Source organism: Clarias gariepinus, chromosome 4, assembly GCF_024256425.1.
Source record: "Clarias gariepinus isolate MV-2021 ecotype Netherlands chromosome 4, CGAR_prim_01v2, whole genome shotgun sequence".
NCBI lineage: Eukaryota > Metazoa > Chordata > Actinopteri > Siluriformes > Clariidae > Clarias > Clarias gariepinus.
In genome coordinates this window covers 8,943,165-8,961,459 of record NC_071103.1, presented here as the reverse complement: position 1 = coordinate 8,961,459, position 18,295 = coordinate 8,943,165, and the positions used below count along the sequence as shown (strand labels likewise).

The 18,295-nt window shown below is 41.8% G+C and overlaps 1 protein-coding gene across 3 annotated transcripts in view; it reads right to left on the bottom strand.

Annotated features, from left to right (window-relative positions):
- The window catches only part of cadm4 (cell adhesion molecule 4), a 205,021-nt gene that overhangs the window by 20,157 nt on the left and 166,569 nt on the right, over positions 1–18,295 (bottom strand). For all 3 annotated transcript variants that reach the window (XM_053495246.1, XM_053495245.1, XM_053495247.1), the window contains exons 3-6: positions 9,671–9,958; positions 4,138–4,299; positions 3,600–3,690; positions 776–948 (exon numbers count right to left, since the gene is read on the bottom strand). In XM_053495246.1, coding sequence (XP_053351221.1) covers positions 776–948; positions 3,600–3,690; positions 4,138–4,299; positions 9,671–9,958 — 714 coding nt within the window. The remainder of the gene's footprint in view (positions 1–775; positions 949–3,599; positions 3,691–4,137; positions 4,300–9,670; positions 9,959–18,295) is intronic.

The window sequence follows — 18,295 nt, the reverse complement described above, 5'->3', positions numbered from 1 at the left end:
AAGCTTGAGTGGCTCATCTGTGGCGTTCGTTGCAAATTCCAAATGGGTCTTTTTTTTCATTTTTCACTGCTGATGATTGGGTTTGCGTGGGTTCTAGTGGTGTGATCTATATATTTCAGATCTTTTAAGGACTTTGTGGCAATGCTGGAGGTTTTTGATGAAGACTGATCTTTATTATCAATATGAACAGTATTTCATCATCATCAGCTGCTGTTGTTGTTTTCATTGTCTGGTTGTAAGACAAAATGGATGTTTTTTGTCCCATGGATAGCTCTCTGGTCTTAATGTGGGTTTATACTTTCTACCAATAAAAGCACCCTGTCCAGACAAAAGCAGTGGGCCCAAATTAGAAGCTTTAGAATGTTTAAAGAAATAATGCAACACGGCACACGAGTATGTGTTTTCCCATTTGGATAATTTAAAAAAACAAAAGGTGTCAAACATGTTCTAAGTTGTGCTGTTGTTGGTCTTTCGGTTGGGTTGCCATAGTGAACCATCAGATCCGCACAACCTGGCACAGGTCCTTTTCTCATGCAGCCCTCCCAATTTTAGCTAGGCTTGGGACTGGCATTGGGTTTGGGCATTGAGTGAGAATTGAACACGGGCAAAAAACCTACCACTGTAGTCGTGTAACACATAAAAAGCTGAAATTCCGGTTTGTCAGCACAAATTCATCTTTTGATGTCAAACCTAAATGGGCTTTTTGTTCAGAGACTACACAGGGGTATAAAGTAATCTGAAGTAGTCACAATGGTCTGGAGTAGTCGCCTCTTACCATACACCAGCAGTGTGTACTGGTCGGCTGCGCGTCCGTAATTGTTGTGCGCCTGACACAGGTAGGTGCCGTTGTGTGTTTGGCTCAGGCGTGACATGACGAGAGTGGTGCCTGCAATTTCCGCCCTCTCAGGAAGAGTGTCGTTCACTCGTGACCAGTGAATGTCCCGTGGCCTGAAGAAATACAGAGAGAAACAGAAAAGCTTGAACAATGGAGCTAAAATGATTCCCTAAGGGATCTGGGATTGTTAGGAGTTTATTGCTTGCTAAAAGGGTTCTGCATGGAAGCGTTACTAATGAAGAAATTGTACTCTGTTTTATGGTTTAACATTAAAGGGTCTCCCCAAACAGACCAGGCAAAGAAGCAAGACTAATAACGGTACTGGGTACCAAAAACTGCTCTGATAAGAAAATTCAATATTGCATAAAACCATGTGATACTGAAGCACTAACCTGATCTTCCTTCATCACAATAACCTTCTCAAAACATCTAAAGGTGTTTAAAAAGTATTTTAGCATATTAGAGAGTAAGAGGGTTGAATATAATGTCTTATGACACTCACAACTGCTTAAGACCCAATAAGTCACTCATTTCTGTATCAGTATCTGAATTAATCATATCAAAGAGCATAAAAAAGAAGGTACATGGACCACTAACCACTTGAAACACTTAAAACACCAAAATACTGGCCAATCCTTTTGACACTTCACATATCTATCACTATCACATATTTGTGTTTTCACATATGGTGCCTTTCAAACGGACCAGACTCGGTCCACTTAAAGTCAACCAAAAAATGGATCAACAGAAAAGAGCCTCAGTTCTTTTTGTGTTCGCACTCTGAGGTCAATTGAGTGAGGACGTGTGTCTCTTTCTTGTCCACTTGAGCTCTAATACGGCCTCAGCCGCCTTTCTGTTTACAATATAGGTTCTCTTCAGCTCTCAGACCTTTTCCACTTTAGATTACCGGCCAGTAGCTGTGCTCCAGAGGTGGTCTCAGTTCAGTTCCTTTTAGAGGGGTTCGAGTTCTTTTCGAGTGTTCGCATACAGTGCTACCTCAGCATTTGCCCCGGCTTGAGAATTTTCTCATTAAGAACTAAAATTTTGCAAGAAATTATCGGCATATTAAGCATTTTTTGGTATACGAGTGAACAAACCGAGCCGAACCAAACCGAGCCGAATCAAACAGCGCTGGATGAATGGATGCACGTACGTCCGGGAGCTGTTCAAAACTTTTTTGTGTCAGTGGAAAGTCAGGCGAAGCAAGTTTACACATTTTTTTTTATTTTTTTTTTAGCATTTTTGCAAGATTAATTAAGACATAGCATCATGGGTTCCAAAACCGTGGTCAAGGAAGATAGCCAGAAGAAAAGGGAGCAACTTTTAGTTTTGTTTTTTTAAGCAGAGGTGCCAATTAAATGAGGTTTAATATAATTTTTTTTTCACATTTTATTAATTTACACGCCATGTGCAAAAATATGATTATAGATTTTAGGATTTTTGCTATGTATTATCTGCATTTACTGTACATTATTTCCTCTGAGAAAATGCGTTTCGCAATCTACAATTTCGCCTCAAGGACTCGAGGTACCACTGTATGGGCAAAAAAATGCTGACTAATCGCTCTCAGATTTTTTTTTTTTGAGGGCTAAAAGGAACCAAGTAAGTTTCAAAAAACACTTGACATTCCCAGTGAACTGAAAATCTGAAACCTTAAGACAACAAGTACATCGACATTTGGACCCTGATGTACAGGCCGAGTGGATAACGAATGGAAGGCTGCGGTACAAAGACCATGAACGCTGTGATGACAGCTGCGATGTGATCCATGTGCCTGTTCTCATCCCAAAGGCTGAAAAAGAGCTTTATCCTTCATCCTTCTCTGGCTAGATTACAATCCCTCCATCAGCTTTGCCAATAATCCTGCAGGACACTTTTAATTAAAGCCTGCCCAGGATGCACGTCCCATGTCATATACTGACACACACAGACAGACACGCACACACATACGGGCAAGACCTAACAAACAGCTGTAGGCTACTAATAAACACACCTCGGCAACAACGGTGGACAGGGTTTAATTGGTGATTAATGTCAGAGGAGCAGGATCATTATAGCTCCATAACGGAGCGATGTGCTCAATGTGGTGTGAGCTCAGGGCAAGAGAGTGGCCATCTCCTCCCTCACTCATCATCATTTTTGCAACCCGGTGGTGCTTTCCATCCCGTCATCCTCAAACCAGATTGTGTTTGCAATCACATTATTTTTTTCCCCCAGACTTTCACACTTAACCCCTATTGCTCTCACTCTATCTAGCCAGACCACTCATCCCTTTATCCTCCCAACACCCTTGTTCTCAAGGACCTATCCAAGTCAATCACTTCTTCACTTCTGTCCACTCCATCTGTCATCTGGGCATCCCCTCTTAAAAAAAAAAAAAAAGGTTCTGGCAAACTCAACAGCTTCTCTCCATCTATTCTACAGATCTCAGTTTACTTACAAGACACCAGGGGGGTTTAACGGCTCAAACTCTCAGAGCTTCTTAAATTTTACTCCAGAAAAAGAAAAGAAATCAAACGCTAGGTACGATACAACTAGTGGCAGCTGGCCCGGATCTAAGATCTCAGCATTTGCTTTAAGGCTCTTTTCATGAGTTCATCTGGATTGGGCTGACCTTCTAAGCGCTCAGGATCTACAGTATGGGAGGAAAAGGAGAAAAATCTGGCAAGCAGAAAAGTGCTTGATGTGCAAAACTAATTAATTTCACTTTGGAAAAGCACAACAGCCACCCACCCACCCACACCAACACCATTTACACACTCACAGTGGATTTCCAGTGACCGTGCAGGTAAGGCTGAGCGAGTCACCCTCTCGCAGAATCCCCTGTGGGGGGCTGATCCTCACCGTCGGGGCGACTGTGGAGAGACGGAACATGAAAGAGCTCATTGTAGCATTTTGTGTTTCAACATCAGCTGCAGTTCTGCGCATCACACATCGCCTCGTGCGGCAGTCATTATGTTGCTTCTTTGTCCATAATCAGGCAACAACATAATTACAGGCAATTGCTTTTAAAATCCTGCCAAGAGTACAGGCTTTAGCAGATGGCTATTCCGTGGGCTAATAACTGGCTCTAATGGGCCGTGATTAGCCTTACCCATTGTTTCTTGTTATATTGTAAAGACTATAAATTGCAGCTCAGGTTCATTCTGACCTTGTAAAGATTTCAGGATTTACCATTAAAATGAACATCTCACTGTAAATCCCTAAAGATTGCCTTTGTGTCTCCGATATTGTTATCTAGTACATATGATTACCTGAATTCACAAAGATAACTACGAATTAATGAGGAATACGACTCTCACAGTGGACATCCAGGCGGTAATGGCGGACCCGTTTCTGTCCCACGAGTGCTGGGTGGGAAGCCTCACAGCTGAGAGCAGCGCCGTTGTCCTTCCTCTCCACGGGAAGCCGTATGCTGTTGGACACGCTCACCGTCTTTCCGTTCTCCTGCTGAGACACCACACCTGAGAGGCAGACGGATGGAGAAACACAGTGTTCAGTGTAGTCAGTGTTTATAATTTTGCTGCTCCTGCTGTTCGGTGTCTTTACTTTGTGCTGTGTAACTGCTACTTCTATGTTGTTTATTTATTGCTTTTCCTGGAATGCCTCCGTTATTGTAGGTTTCGTCTCGTTTCAGGCGTGATGATATTTCATCACATTATAGACCTGACTTAGCAGTCAGGTTTTTTTTGTAAATAATCGCATAATGAATAATGCATTATTGTACCAGAAATAAATTTTACTTATAGAACTTATTTTATATCGAATTAGCTCATTAGAGCAGTTGGTTCGTACGGTTATTGTCACTTTTGTGCTGTTAGTGTTGCTGTCCTCACTAAAATCTGATTGTATGGTCTGATCACGTTCTATGGATTACATTAGTAAAATATGCTTATATTTAAAAGCATCATCTTATAAAATACATTTAACATTTTGTTTTTTAAATATTGGTATATTTTGTCACTTGTTAATGATGTGGTGTCTGGCAGCAGGATGCTGGCAGAAGATCCTTTGGGTGCTGTAGGTTGAGGGATTGGGCCTCCCTAGTTCAGACTTGTTTGTCTTGTGCATCACATGGTTGCATGATCCAATTGAGATCTGGGAAATTTGAAGTCTGTGTTTGAAGCCTTGGGTTCTTTGCCTATTGGGCCCTGTGTACAACCGTGGTGCTGTGCTGCACTGGGTGTTCTGGTGCACTTCTATCATGGCCAGATGTGCTGCCCCATATGCATACAGTTAATGAGCCTTGGTTGGCTTTGGTTTACTGGGGTATAGTTGATAATCAGTGGTAATTTGTTAATATTACTGTATGTGATGTTAATAGTATTGTTGATCAGTGTATATTTATATATTAATGCACTCATAAATCACAATTAGAGTAATTACTCTATTTAGATTCAGTAATTACGAAACTTTGTTTTGCAGTACAGCACTGCATTCCAAAGGAATCCATGACTCACATCCCTTAAGATCACATCACTTCTTCTTTCTGCCATGTGATCAGTGAAGTGTAATAACCGGTTAGGCAAACTAATGTCCACTGAGACCAAAACTAAATGGAATCGATGGAACTTTAAAGAATGTTGAAGTTTCCCTAGCAGTCATGGGCTTCCATGATAAGTCACTGGCTTTAACAACCAAGGTTGTTCTGTAGCAGTGCTAAAGAAGCATTGCTGATGATGACAATGCTCATGATGCGTTGTGAACTAAACAACAGATTTCTGAATGGCGAAGTTTTTGGCAATAACAAACCTTTTTCCCTTGCTCCAGCTTGCTGCCATTATGACTCATTATACAAGTAGACATATTTAAAACAAGAGCTTGCTACAGTATATACACTGCTAACTTACACACTCTGATATTTCATAAGACTGCCTCGAGCTTTGATTAAAGTGCCCATTCACAAGCCTTTATCAATTGTTCAATCTTTATACTCTCTAGCACACTAAAGCCTTTTTCCATGATTAGCCTCACTAACAAATGGTTTTCTCATGATGACAGAAGGGGTTCAGTCCCAATCCTGAGTTATCACAATGTCTGTGGGAAAATGCTCTTGCTTTCATTATTAAATTTCTTCGGAAAAGTTGACAGTTCAGCACTAGTTGTTTTCTTTGCTCGATGCAGGCCGATGTGTTGGGTAGGGTAGGGTACAGGTGGCTCCGGGTTTAAGGCATCGGACTACTCATCAGAAGGTCCCAGGTTCAAACCCCACCATCACCATGAAATTGAAAGTCATATGATAGACATATTGGAGGGATGGTGAAAGAGTTGGCAAACGGATTCCTGGGAGAAATGAGGCTGAAGGCTGGGTGTTTAAACCCCAACATCACCAAGCCACACTTGGTGTAATCATCAGTGTTTCTGCCAGGACAGTACATTAAAGATGCTTTGAGGATGTACAGTAGGTCCCTGCTTATTTCTGCTTTCACGACTGACATATTTTTAATGCCATGTTACAGTGGTTATAAGCTACCTGTAGTATATCTTCCTAAATGGCCTTACCATAACCGCGGGAGAGGTATGATTTATGACTGTATTACTGTTTAGTTAATGTCCTTGTATAATCGTTTCACCTGCCAGATTGAAAGAGAAAATGTCTCATCCAGTCACAGTGCTGTGAGACTGCTTTACAGTGACCTGCTGTCCCTGTCGCACCTCCTAATACACAAAAGTGGTCAGAGTAAATAGTCATGGGGATTTTGCTGTGTTTGCTTTTACAGATAAGTAAAAACCCTCACACATTGTACGAGGTATTTAATAGGGATTTAGCACAACTAATTGCTTCTGTAATCCATAATAATGGAGAGAGAGAGAGAGAGAGAGAGAGAGAATGTTCAATACGAAAACAGTGTTTTTGTGTCATGCCAATAAAGCATGCTGAAAAAGAAAGTCATATGATAGACATATTGGAGGGATGCTGAAAGAGTTGGCAGACTGATACCTGGGAGAAATGAGAAGGCTGAAGTGATGGCAGCAAAAGAAAGAGAGACAATGACAGTGTGGACACAAAGTATTTAACACGCACGAGCACCTGGGTACCGCCTCTGGCACACAGCTGTGACTGTTTATCTGTAGATGTGTAACACGTGCATGTGTGTGTGTGTGTGTGTGTGTGTGTGCATGTGTGTGTGTGTGTGGCTGGGGACCAATCAGGCAGACGGCCAGATGGACAGATGTGGGTAAGAGTGTAACAAAATAGCAACACACAGAGGTGTGCCGATTCTTTGACAGACAAGTGACAGAGATTAGGAAGACAAAAAAAAAAGACACTTGTGCACAACAGGAGGAGAGAGAACAAAGCCAGAGTACCTTTTGTAGGAAAAGAGAACCGATAACCCAGACAGACAGACAGAGAAGAGAAAGAACAGGTTGAAATAAAAGCAAATCTGAGACAGGGGGTGTTTCCTAATGTGTGTTTTTTCAAATCAAAGAAAACTGAACAAAGCTTTGTGATGGATAGATGGTGTGAGTGAGTGAGTGGGAGAGTGAGTGGGCGGTTAAATGAGTGAGTGAGTGAGTGAGTGAGTGAGTGAGTGGGTGGTTAAATGAGTTAGTGAGTGGGTGAGTGAGTGAGTGAGTGAGTGGGTGGTTAAATGAGTTAGTGAGTGGGTGAGTGAGTGAGTGAGTGAGTGGGTGGTTAAATGAGTTAGTGAGTGGGTGAGTGAGTGAGTGAGTGGGTGGTTAAATGAGTTAGTGAGTGAGTGAGTGGGTGAGTGAGTGGGTGGGTGGTTGAATGAGTGGGTAAGTGAGTGGGCAGGTAGATGAGTAAGTGGGCAAATAAGTGAGTAAGTGTGTGCATATGTTGGTTGAGTGAGTGAGTGAATAAGTGAGTGAATAAGTGAGTTAGTGTGTAAATGAGTGAGTGGGTGGGTGAATGAGTGAGTGAGTGGGTAAGTGAGTAAGTGGGTGGGTGGGTGAGTAAATGAGTGAGTTAGTAAGTGAGTGAGTGAGTGAGTGAGTGGGTAAGTGAGTGAGTGGGTTAATTAATGAGTGAGTTGGTGAGTGGGTGAATGGGTGAGTGAGTGGGTGGATTAATGAGTGAGTTAGTGAGTGGGTAAGTTAGTAAGTGGGTGAGTGAGTAAGTGAGTGAATGGCTGAGTGAGTGGGTAGGTGAGTGAGTGGGTGAATTAATGAGTGAGTTAGTGAGTGGGTAAGTAAGTAAGTGGGTGAGTGATGAGTGGGTGAATGGGTGGGTGAGTCGGTGAGTGGGTGTGTGAATGAGTGGGTGAGTGAATGAATGAGTGGGTGAGTGAATGAGTGAGTGAGTGAATGAGTGAGTAAGTGAATGAGTGGGTGAGTGAGTGTGTGGGTGAGTAAATGAGTGAGTGAGTGAATGAGTGTGTGGGTGAGTGAATGAGTGAATTTGTGAGTGAATGAGTGAATTTGTGAGTGAATGAGTGAGTGAGTGAATGAGTGGGTGAGTGAATGAGTGAGTGAGTGGTTAAATGAGTTAGTGAGTGAGTGAGTGGGTGAGTGAGTGGGTGGGTGGTTGAATGAGTGGGTAAGTGAGTGGGCAGGTAGATGAGTAAGTGGGCAAATAAGTGAGTAAGTGTGTGCATATGTTGGTTGAGTGAGTGAGTGAATAAGTGAGTGAATAAGTGAGTTAGTGTGTAAATGAGTGAGTGGGTGGGTGAATGAGTGAGTGAGTGGGTAAGTGAGTAAGTGGGTGGGTGGGTGAGTAAATGAGTGAGTTAGTAAGTGAGTGAGTGAGTGAGTGAGTGGGTAAGTGAGTGAGTGGGTTAATTAATGAGTGAGTTGGTGAGTGGGTGAATGGGTGAGTGAGTGGGTGGATTAATGAGTGAGTTAGTGAGTGGGTAAGTTAGTAAGTGGGTGAGTGAGTGAGTGAGTGAATGGCTGAGTGAGTGGGTAGGTTAGTGAGTGGGTGAATTAATGAGTGAGTTAGTGAGTGGGTAAGTAAGTAAGTGGGTGAGTGATGAGTGGGTGAATGGGTGGGTGAGTCGGTGAGTGGGTGTGTGAATGAGTGGGTGTGTGAATGAGTGGGTAAGTGAATGAATGAGTGGGTGAGTGAATGAGTGAGTGAGTGAATGAGTGAGTAAGTGAATGAGTGGGTGAGTGAATGAGTGGGTGAGTGAATGAGTGGGTGAGTAAATGAGTGAGTGAGTGAATGAGTGTGTGGGTGAGTGAATGAGTGAATTTGTGAGTGAATGAGTGAGTGAGTGAATGAGTGAGTGAGTGAATGAGTGGGTGAGTGAATGAGTGGGTGAGTGTGTGGGTGAGTAAATGAGTGGGTGAGTGAATGAGTGGGTGAGTGTGTGGGTGAGTAAATGAGTGAGTGAGTGGGTGAGTGAATGAGTGAATTTGTGAGTCAATGAGTGAGTGAGTGAATGAGTGAGTGAGTGAATGAGTGAGTGGGTGAGTGAGTGGGTGAGTGAATGAGTGGGTGAATGAGTGGGTGAGTGAATGAGTGAATTTGTGAGTGAATGAGTGAGTGAGTGAATGAGTGGGTGAGTGTGTGGGTGAGTAAATGAGTGAGTGAGTGAATGAGTGAGTGGGTGAGTGAGTGGGTGAGTGAATGAGTGGGTGAATGTGTGGGTGAGTGAATGAGTGAATTTGTGAGTGAATGAGTGGGTGAGTGAATGAGTGGGTGAGTGAATGAGTGGGTGAGTGTGTGGGTGAGTAAATGAGTGAGCGAGTGAATGAGTGGGTGAGTGAATGAGTGAGTGAGTGAGCGAGTGAATGAGTGGGGGAAATTGACAAACAGCTTCTCTCAGACTTTAATCACTTGGATCTTGACGTAGACACACATACACACACTTTCAGACAGAATATGCATGCACTCACAATCTCACACACCCGTATATAAGACACACTAACCAGGAATCTCCCGTCGATCTCGGACCCAGCGCAGCGTAGCGGGAGGTTTGCTCCTCTCTGACACACAGGTGAGCTCCACCTCTCCACCCTCCACCGCCTCGCTCTTCACCTCCACGGTTGGAACCTCCGGAGGCACCACCACCGACAGCGTGGCCACCTGGTGGTGCGTGGAGTCCGTGTAGAGCTGGCAGAAGTAGCCCCCCTCGTCGGACACGCTCACGTTGCTCAGCGTGATGCGCACCAGGCGTGGCGTGAACAGCACCATCTGAAAGCGCTCGTCCTTCAGGGCTGAGACAGAGACAGACCGAGCGGGTTAAAGTTATTCAGTCTTGAACATTTAATAACAGAGATGCATAAAGGAACGGTAAGGCATAAGAGATGGAAGGGAGACATGGAGACAGCACAGTACTGATTTGTGAGTGTGCATAGAAATGTATTTCTGTCAAAGTTTCCTTGTGTGAAATGTATATAATTGAATACGTGTCAAAAGTTATGACACAGAAAAGCCTTGCAGTACACTAACCGTGGCATGGTCATGCCAAGAAAGCTAATACGAGCTAATACGCTGCTATTAGAGACGGTTATTCATCTTTATTAAGTGAGACAGCTGAGGAAGAAAATGATGTATAGGCAGAGAAAGACGGTGAAAGCCTGAGACGGGGAAATAAACACAGAGCGAGAAAGACGACTGAACACGAAGATAAGGAGAGGCAAATATTTACATCGTTCATCTCTTGTATAGATGAAGTTGTTCATAGAAACGCTTCACCACTTCTATCACAATGACTTAACTGCATTTTCTATCTATCTATCTATCTATCTATCTATCTATCTATCTATCTATCTATCTAATTAGAGAAAAAGTGAGGCAGAGAGAAAGGGCTTAGATCTACAGTAGGTTGATGTGCAGGAAGGACATCTGGTAAACAAGAAGCGATGGATATTGAAATAAAGTAAAAGATAAGGGAGACAGAACCGAATTTAAAGGGATGATATGGCACAGGGCCAGCAAGGCAGTCTTAGAGATGAAGATGAGATGCCACAATATTGGGTCCTGGACAAAACGGAGGGATTATCGACCGTCATAAAGGAGGTGACGCAAAACCAGGAGCAAGGCAATAAAGGAAATGAGAAAAGCTGAGAGATGAGCCGATATAAAAGGAACAGGAGAGGACGGGAGGGGAGAGGAAAGAGTGAAGGGTAGGAAGAGGAAGGAAGAAGAGGGAAGGAGGATAGAGGAAAGAATTGAAGGAGGTTATAAGAGAAGAGAGAAAAAGAGCAATGTGGAGATGGGAAAAGAAGAAACACCGGCACACCGGCTGACAGATACTACCCACCCTGCAGATACAGCTGTCGTACACCTGATTATCTTTCATATACTACAATCAATTTGGAAACGCCATTTAGCCTAAACTGCATGTCTTTGGACTGTAGGAGGAAACCAGAATACCCCGGAGGAAACCCACATGCAAACTCCATGCACACAGACCAGAGGCGGGAATCGACCCCGGACCCTGGAGGTGCAAGGTGACAGTGCTTACCACTAAGCCTCCTTTCCTCTCCTAATTAGGAAGGAGTGAAAGGGAGAATGGAGGAGAGGGGATAAGAGGGATTAATAGGAGTTTGTTGAAAAAAAGACAAGGCAATGGGATGGGAGAAGAGAAGAGAGTGGAGGAAAGCAGAGTGGAGGAGAGGAAAGGATCATAAGGAGGAGGAGGGCAGATGAGAGGGAAGAAGAAAAGGAAAAGACACAGGAGGAGTGGAAAGGAAAAGGTGGGATACAAGTGTGAGTGGGAAAAAAAGAGGAGGAGAGCGGACAACAAGGGGAGAAGACGGGAAAGGAGAAAAGCATAGAGCATAGAGAAGCTCTTAGGAATACGGGAAAGAACAGGTTAAGCACATGTTCTTGCAAAAGAGCTGACACAAGTAATCAATACCCTGCAGGAGGAACAGAATAAGGGACAGAGGAATTAGAGAGGTGAAGGAGAAAAAACAGGTTTTCCATTAGTAAAGAAGCAGAAAAAAAAAATCGATAGTCAGAAATTGAGAATAATAACAAATAATGATAAGTGGAAGAGCCATTGTAAGCTGTGGCAGTGAGCGTAGGCTCATTATATATTGACTGAAGGCTAAGACTCTCCCGAGTGGCCTTCTGTTTTTCTGCCGAGCGCAGTTCAGCAGAAACGCACGTCTGTCCTGTTCGCATGTAGCGTCTCAAAGCAATCAGTGCAATGCACAAAATATACAATAATTGGAGCCCTGAGATGTGCTCGACTGTTCCCGACCTTTGTGTCCCGGTTATTTATGTTTTTCGCTCCGTTGCGAGGGAGTTTAAACCAGTGAGAGCGCGAGCGACGAGAAAAGGCATTGCGTGTGGGTGGAAGGAAGGAAATGAAGGTATAAGTGTGATAAGAAGTGAATGAGAGCGGGAGGAAGGCAGGGAGCAGAGGGGCTGTGGGAATGAGAGGCTGATATGGAGGAATAAAGTGGAGAGTGTGTGTGAAATAAACGGTGAAGTGGGCATTAAGCGAGACGATGAGCTAAATCCTGAATGGGCGTGGCACTGACACAGGGACTCGGGGCTTGTGGAAGGGGATGAAAGTGGAACTGAGTGACTTTGGGGTACATAAATCATTATCGGGTTTAGTGAGGATTCAGGAGGGGGAAAAAAATATAAACTAAACCTAAATATTTTTCGTTTCGTTCTAGTACAAATCATACAAAAAATTATGTCGAAAATGTTTTTGGATTGGTCTCTATAGACACGCCCCCAACATCTTTATACATAATTACAATGAGGCTTTGTGTGTTCAGAGAGTCATAACTACAGTAGGCTTTGTTATTACAGCCTTTGCTAATGATAACTCCAGCTATTACAATCGATCTCCATCAAACTCTAATTACGGAAGAATTATACAGTACATGTAGGTAGGGGTTTGCCTAAAACAGAGGCGTGTCTTAATAACATGTGACACTGAGCTTGAACTTAAGCTTCAACACCGAGCATCAAAATGTCATTTTGTTGCATTAACATCTCACGGATACTCAGATCATATAAAATCTGATCAAAATGAATCTTTTTATATGTTGTATTAATACACTCAAAACTGAATAAATCAATAAATAAGGAATGCATTTTGTATTTAATAATTAGAGAATAGAATAAAATAGAATGCCTTTATTGTGTATTATATTCCATTCAAGCAAGATCACGCGAGAGGGAGTGCTGTTGTGCTGAATAATACCACGGCTCTGATGCAGTCATAGCCATGAGAGTGTAGCCCGAGCACCGGAGATATCACAGTCATGCGCAGCCAACACAGTTTCTTTGTTCTTTCGTGGCTGGCGGAACGAACCGACCACGGCTGGAGAAGCTGAAGTCCGACAGTCATGGTAATTAACAGTGAGAAAGTAGTTTTAAATTGATTCTGGAACGACATAGCCGAAAGGAAAGGAGAATGAACCATGGAGGTGGTGGACAGTCCTGAGAAAGTTCCTTTAAACTCACCTTATATTTTCACTTATTCCACTTTAAAATATCTTTCAAATAGTTTTGAGTGTGGGTTTTGGCAGGAATCGTTCTCACCTTTTTCCAGTATATGGTACCACTTTCACCCATGCTCTCACCCAACAGTGTAAGTATTGCTTGTTAGGACACTTGTGATGGAGAGCAGTGTGGTTATGCTCCAACGTCACCACTCTTGGGATGACTCTCGCCCAAACTCGGTCAGAACTAAATGTTGTATAATCTATTCTGTTCTATAATTATTGCCTCCAAAGTGGATTAGAGATTTGTAGAGGTCTTTTCTTTCATTATTATTATTATTTTTAAGTGTATCAATAGCTCTAAACATGTATTATAAGTTGGCATTGTATTGTGGTCACATTAAAGTGTCAGTCAGATTTTTGAGCAATAAAATGGACTTTGGTTCGAACTCAGAGTGACATGTCACTAAGACACTTGTTTACTTTAGGTCTGAATAATCAAAACATTTAGGAAGCTGAATATTCATTGATCTAAGATGTAACCATTTACCCTTTCATTTTAAATAAACAAAATACGAGTTCTATTATATTAATTCCACTGCTCAAAATCTCTCTCTCACTCACTCTCATATACACACATACACACACACAGACGCACATAGACACACAAACACACACATACTGTATATACACACACGTACAGTATATATACACACACACGTATGCACACACATGCGTACACTCACATATATACGTATACACATCCACACACAAGCGTATACATACACATACGTATACACACACTCACACACACACACACACACACACACACATATATACACATATACACACAAACACACACATATATACACACACGTATGCACACACATATACGTATACACACATATATACATACACACACACATATATACGTACACACACACATATATACGTACACACACACATATATACGTACACACACCCACCTATATATACATATACACACAAATGTATACATACACATGCACACACTCACACACGCATATATACTGTACATACACACACACACACACTATATATTTATATATATATATATATATATATATATATATATATATATATATATATATATATATATATATATACGTACACACACACACACCTATGTATACATATACACACAAATGTATACATACACATACTCACACACGCATACACACAGAGACACACAAGTACACACACACACACCAGTACACACAACACACACACAGACCAGCACACACAACACACACACACACCAATACACACACACACACCAGTACACACACACACAAACACACACACACAAACACACACACACACACACACACACACACACACACACACACACAAACACCCTAAGAAATTCCTGAGTTTAAATAGGGAACTTTTAATTACTATCTCACAGCTACAGTAAGTTGTGTGCAGAAGTATCTCTTGGTGCACAGCATTAAAGGGAAATGCTAAATAACAGGATGTGCAGGAGCACGAGGCAATTAATAAAGCGGGAAGCCGAAGGAAATTAAATTTAACCGCATTTGTAGTGATTAATGTGATAATTACAACTAGGGTTATTGATGCAGTAATACAGTGCTGGGCAAAAGTATTGAGACAAAAATGAAATGTAATGTTTTAATGCCATTTTCAATTTATTTTTTTTAAATAAGGAATCAATATTCAGTATGAAGTTCTTTATGCTAGAAAACCTGCGGTACTCATTTGCTCAATCCTTACTTGCCTGACTGCTTCCTGGAGATGATGTACAGAAGAAGGTTTCTTGACTTCTTCACCACTGTCCAACAGTGTTCTATCGGGTTCAGGTCCGGAGATGACCCAGGCCATCGCTCCAGAAGATGAAGACCAATGGGACATAGACAGTTTGCACTAGTTTTCCAGCTAATTAGCCCAACTCTTCAGGCAGATAGGCTAGAACTCATTAGTGACATCACCTGGGAGAACTATAACACACGGCATATGTTGCCTTAATACGTTCGGCCAACACCGTACATCTGAAAAATACCAGGCTCTTCAATGCACTCAATGCTTGCTGTTTTCTCAGTCATATATAATCGTTTTATACGTTATGTTTTTACATTGCCTTTTGCGTTTACGTTGCTGACATCATGCTACATTTGGCACAAAAACAGGGAAAATGCTTTTCCCATATTCAGTCCCTATTTTCCATCCTGTATTCGTTTCAGGCTTAAAGGGCATGTTTAAAGGTTTCTGCGTTAATGCTTGCCGGTGGAACTACAAGATATGGACAATGAAATAGCGATTGAGTGATAGAGGGTGTGACTGAGCAAAATACTTCATTGCAGACAGACAGTGAATAGATGAGTAGGTGATCAAGAAGTGAAGGAGTGGCTGAACTGGTGAATAAGGAATTACTGGAAGAAATGACGGAATCAGTGAAGTCTGGAGTCGGGAGAGTATTAGTGAACGGACAAGGGAGGGAGCAGGGGAATGACTGAGGGGATGAGTGAGGGACTGAGTGAACAATGCCATGACTGAGAGGATTAAGTGAAATGGTGATGCAGTGGGAATGGGAGTGTGTGGTCAAAGGTGTCATGGATTATTAGAGTGACTGAGTGATTTAGTGAGTGGGGTCACTTGCGTCCTTTTTTGATGGAGTGACGATCCAGTGATCGAGTGACTGATTAAGAGAAAGTAAAGTGATGTCTGAGGGAGTAACTAACTGCATAAAGAGGTCATAGACAGAGATTTAATGACTGAGGGAAGGACGGAGGTTAGGGAGTGTTCCAGTTTGTGATTCGGGGCTCGTGTGGAGGAGTGAAACAGGTATCTGAAATGGTGATAATCCTAACTGAGAGTTATGAGAATGCATGCTAAGGCTGAGTGAAGGAGTGTAGGAGTGAATAAATAGGTAAATTAGGTACGTGTAAGTATTCATCGCTTGCTTCTTTAGACAGTTTGCTTCTTTGCCCTCTGCCTACTACCTGGTTACGGACGTTTCGGTAGACGACCTCCAAGGCATGGTTGTACAGGATTTTTGTACTATATTCTTTCTGCTTTTTATAATCAGATTTAATGTTGTTATGCAGTTTGAGGTTTATTAAGAGACAAAGCTCGAGAACGTTTTCTACTCCTGTACTTGTTCGGATTGCTTTTTAGCCTTCGGGATTCTGTTTGTTAAGGTTATGGGAGCTGGTTGCATATCAGTTTAGGCATCTCAGAGCAATTTTAATTCCTGAAACTTTGCAATATATTTCTCACACAATATGAAGCATTCTCGACACACGGGTGACCGAATGAGCCGGCTAAGTTGCGCATACATTTGTGCAAAATTTAGCATCATGGGTCCGAGGAATGTAAGCAAGGACGGTATGAAAAAGAAAAGGCAGCTGCTTTCAGTTTTGTCTTTAAAGCAGCCGGTGCAAAGAGGAATCATTACTTGAAGTTAAGTGAGGTTTAATTAAGGTTCTATTTTGTCATATTTTACTTTATTTACATTTCTTTTATATGCAAAAATTCGATTATCACGCTGGAAATTGGTAACATTGGCAATATTTTTGGGTGTCTGGAACCGATTATCTGCATTTACATGATTTCTTATGGAAAAATGTGTTCCGCAATATGAATTTTTTCCTCAAGAACTCGCCAAAATCGTACAAATCTTAAATTTGATGCAGAGGTTCCACTGAATACTTGTGCAATCATAACATCTACACTGTAAATGAATTTCCAGCTTTATTGCTATGTAGAACAATGTAGACTAGTTTGTGTATGACTTGGGTATATATAACAAAACGAAATGAGGACAAAGTTCAAAGAGGGCGGATACTTATGCTCGCCATCATAGTTACCCGAATGAGATGCATACAGCGGGAGTGTGTTAGGGAGGTACCGTGAAACTAAGGGAGTCAGTGACTAATGTGTAACAACAGGCTTGTATCTGAGTGAACCTATTCATTCAACCCTGTTTAACACAAAGAAGAAAAGAGGCTCTTCTAAAACAGATAAATGCCTTCTCACATGCTAAATGGCAGCGAAATGTCAAAGCATTGTTTAAGCCCGTGTCACCTTTAGTCACGCCTCATTTGCATACCGCTCATGGTCAGCCAATCGGAACAGGCTCAGGGGAAATACACAGACCTGATAGGTCACTGTGCTTACAGGGCCGAAGGGATATTTCTGCTCCACCATTCATTTAAAACCCGCCATCAAAATCCATTAGTTAGTGAAGCGAGACGCTCTCAGAGCATTTAGACCAGCCATGAGCTGACACTCTCTCGCTGTGGATCGCTTGATATTAATAGCCCAAACACTTTTTTTTTTTTTTTTTAAATAGAAAAATAGAGCTGCAAATTAGAGGTGATTCAGTGCCATTGAAATGAACAACGCGGAGCAGCACAGGCTTACACCGTTACTTATTTTTGTTCTTCACCTTGAACTTTCTGAACCCCAGTCTATTTACATTTAATCAACTTTAACATTTAATCAGCTGAATTCCCCCCCCCGATGTTCTCATTCCTTTAGATAGGACTAAGCTGTTGCAACAAAATGGGATGCCAGAGTGTGATAAGGCACAGCAACTTAAAAGAAATGCAAAACTGTGTGAGAGTGACAGAAAAAAAAAGGAGAAGGAAATCAAAGCTTTAAAGAGATCTTTAGAATAAATCTGTTAAAAGTAATTCAACAAGACAAACGGTGACAAAATGATGATAAAAGCTCTGTCAAGGAAGGAATGTGTAATTTCAGCTTAGCTCCATCTACAAAGCATTTCACTGGTGGAAAGATGACTGATAGGAACCAATCAAATGAGCCGAGCACTTTCTCTCAAAATCACTTCATCTCCGTTGTCGCAGTAAAACAGTAAAGCAGCTATTAATTTTTAAGATAACAATCTTACACGTGGTTCTTGGTTCAACTATAGTTTATCCTACTGCAAATACTACTACAACAACAACTAATAATAATAATAATAATAATAATAATAATCTGCTTCTACTGATACCCTACTACTACTTCTACTACCATTATACCACTGCTACTTTACTACTACTAACATACTACTACTATATTGCTCTCCAATACTCCTCCTGCTACCATACTACTACTACTTATAATAATAATTAT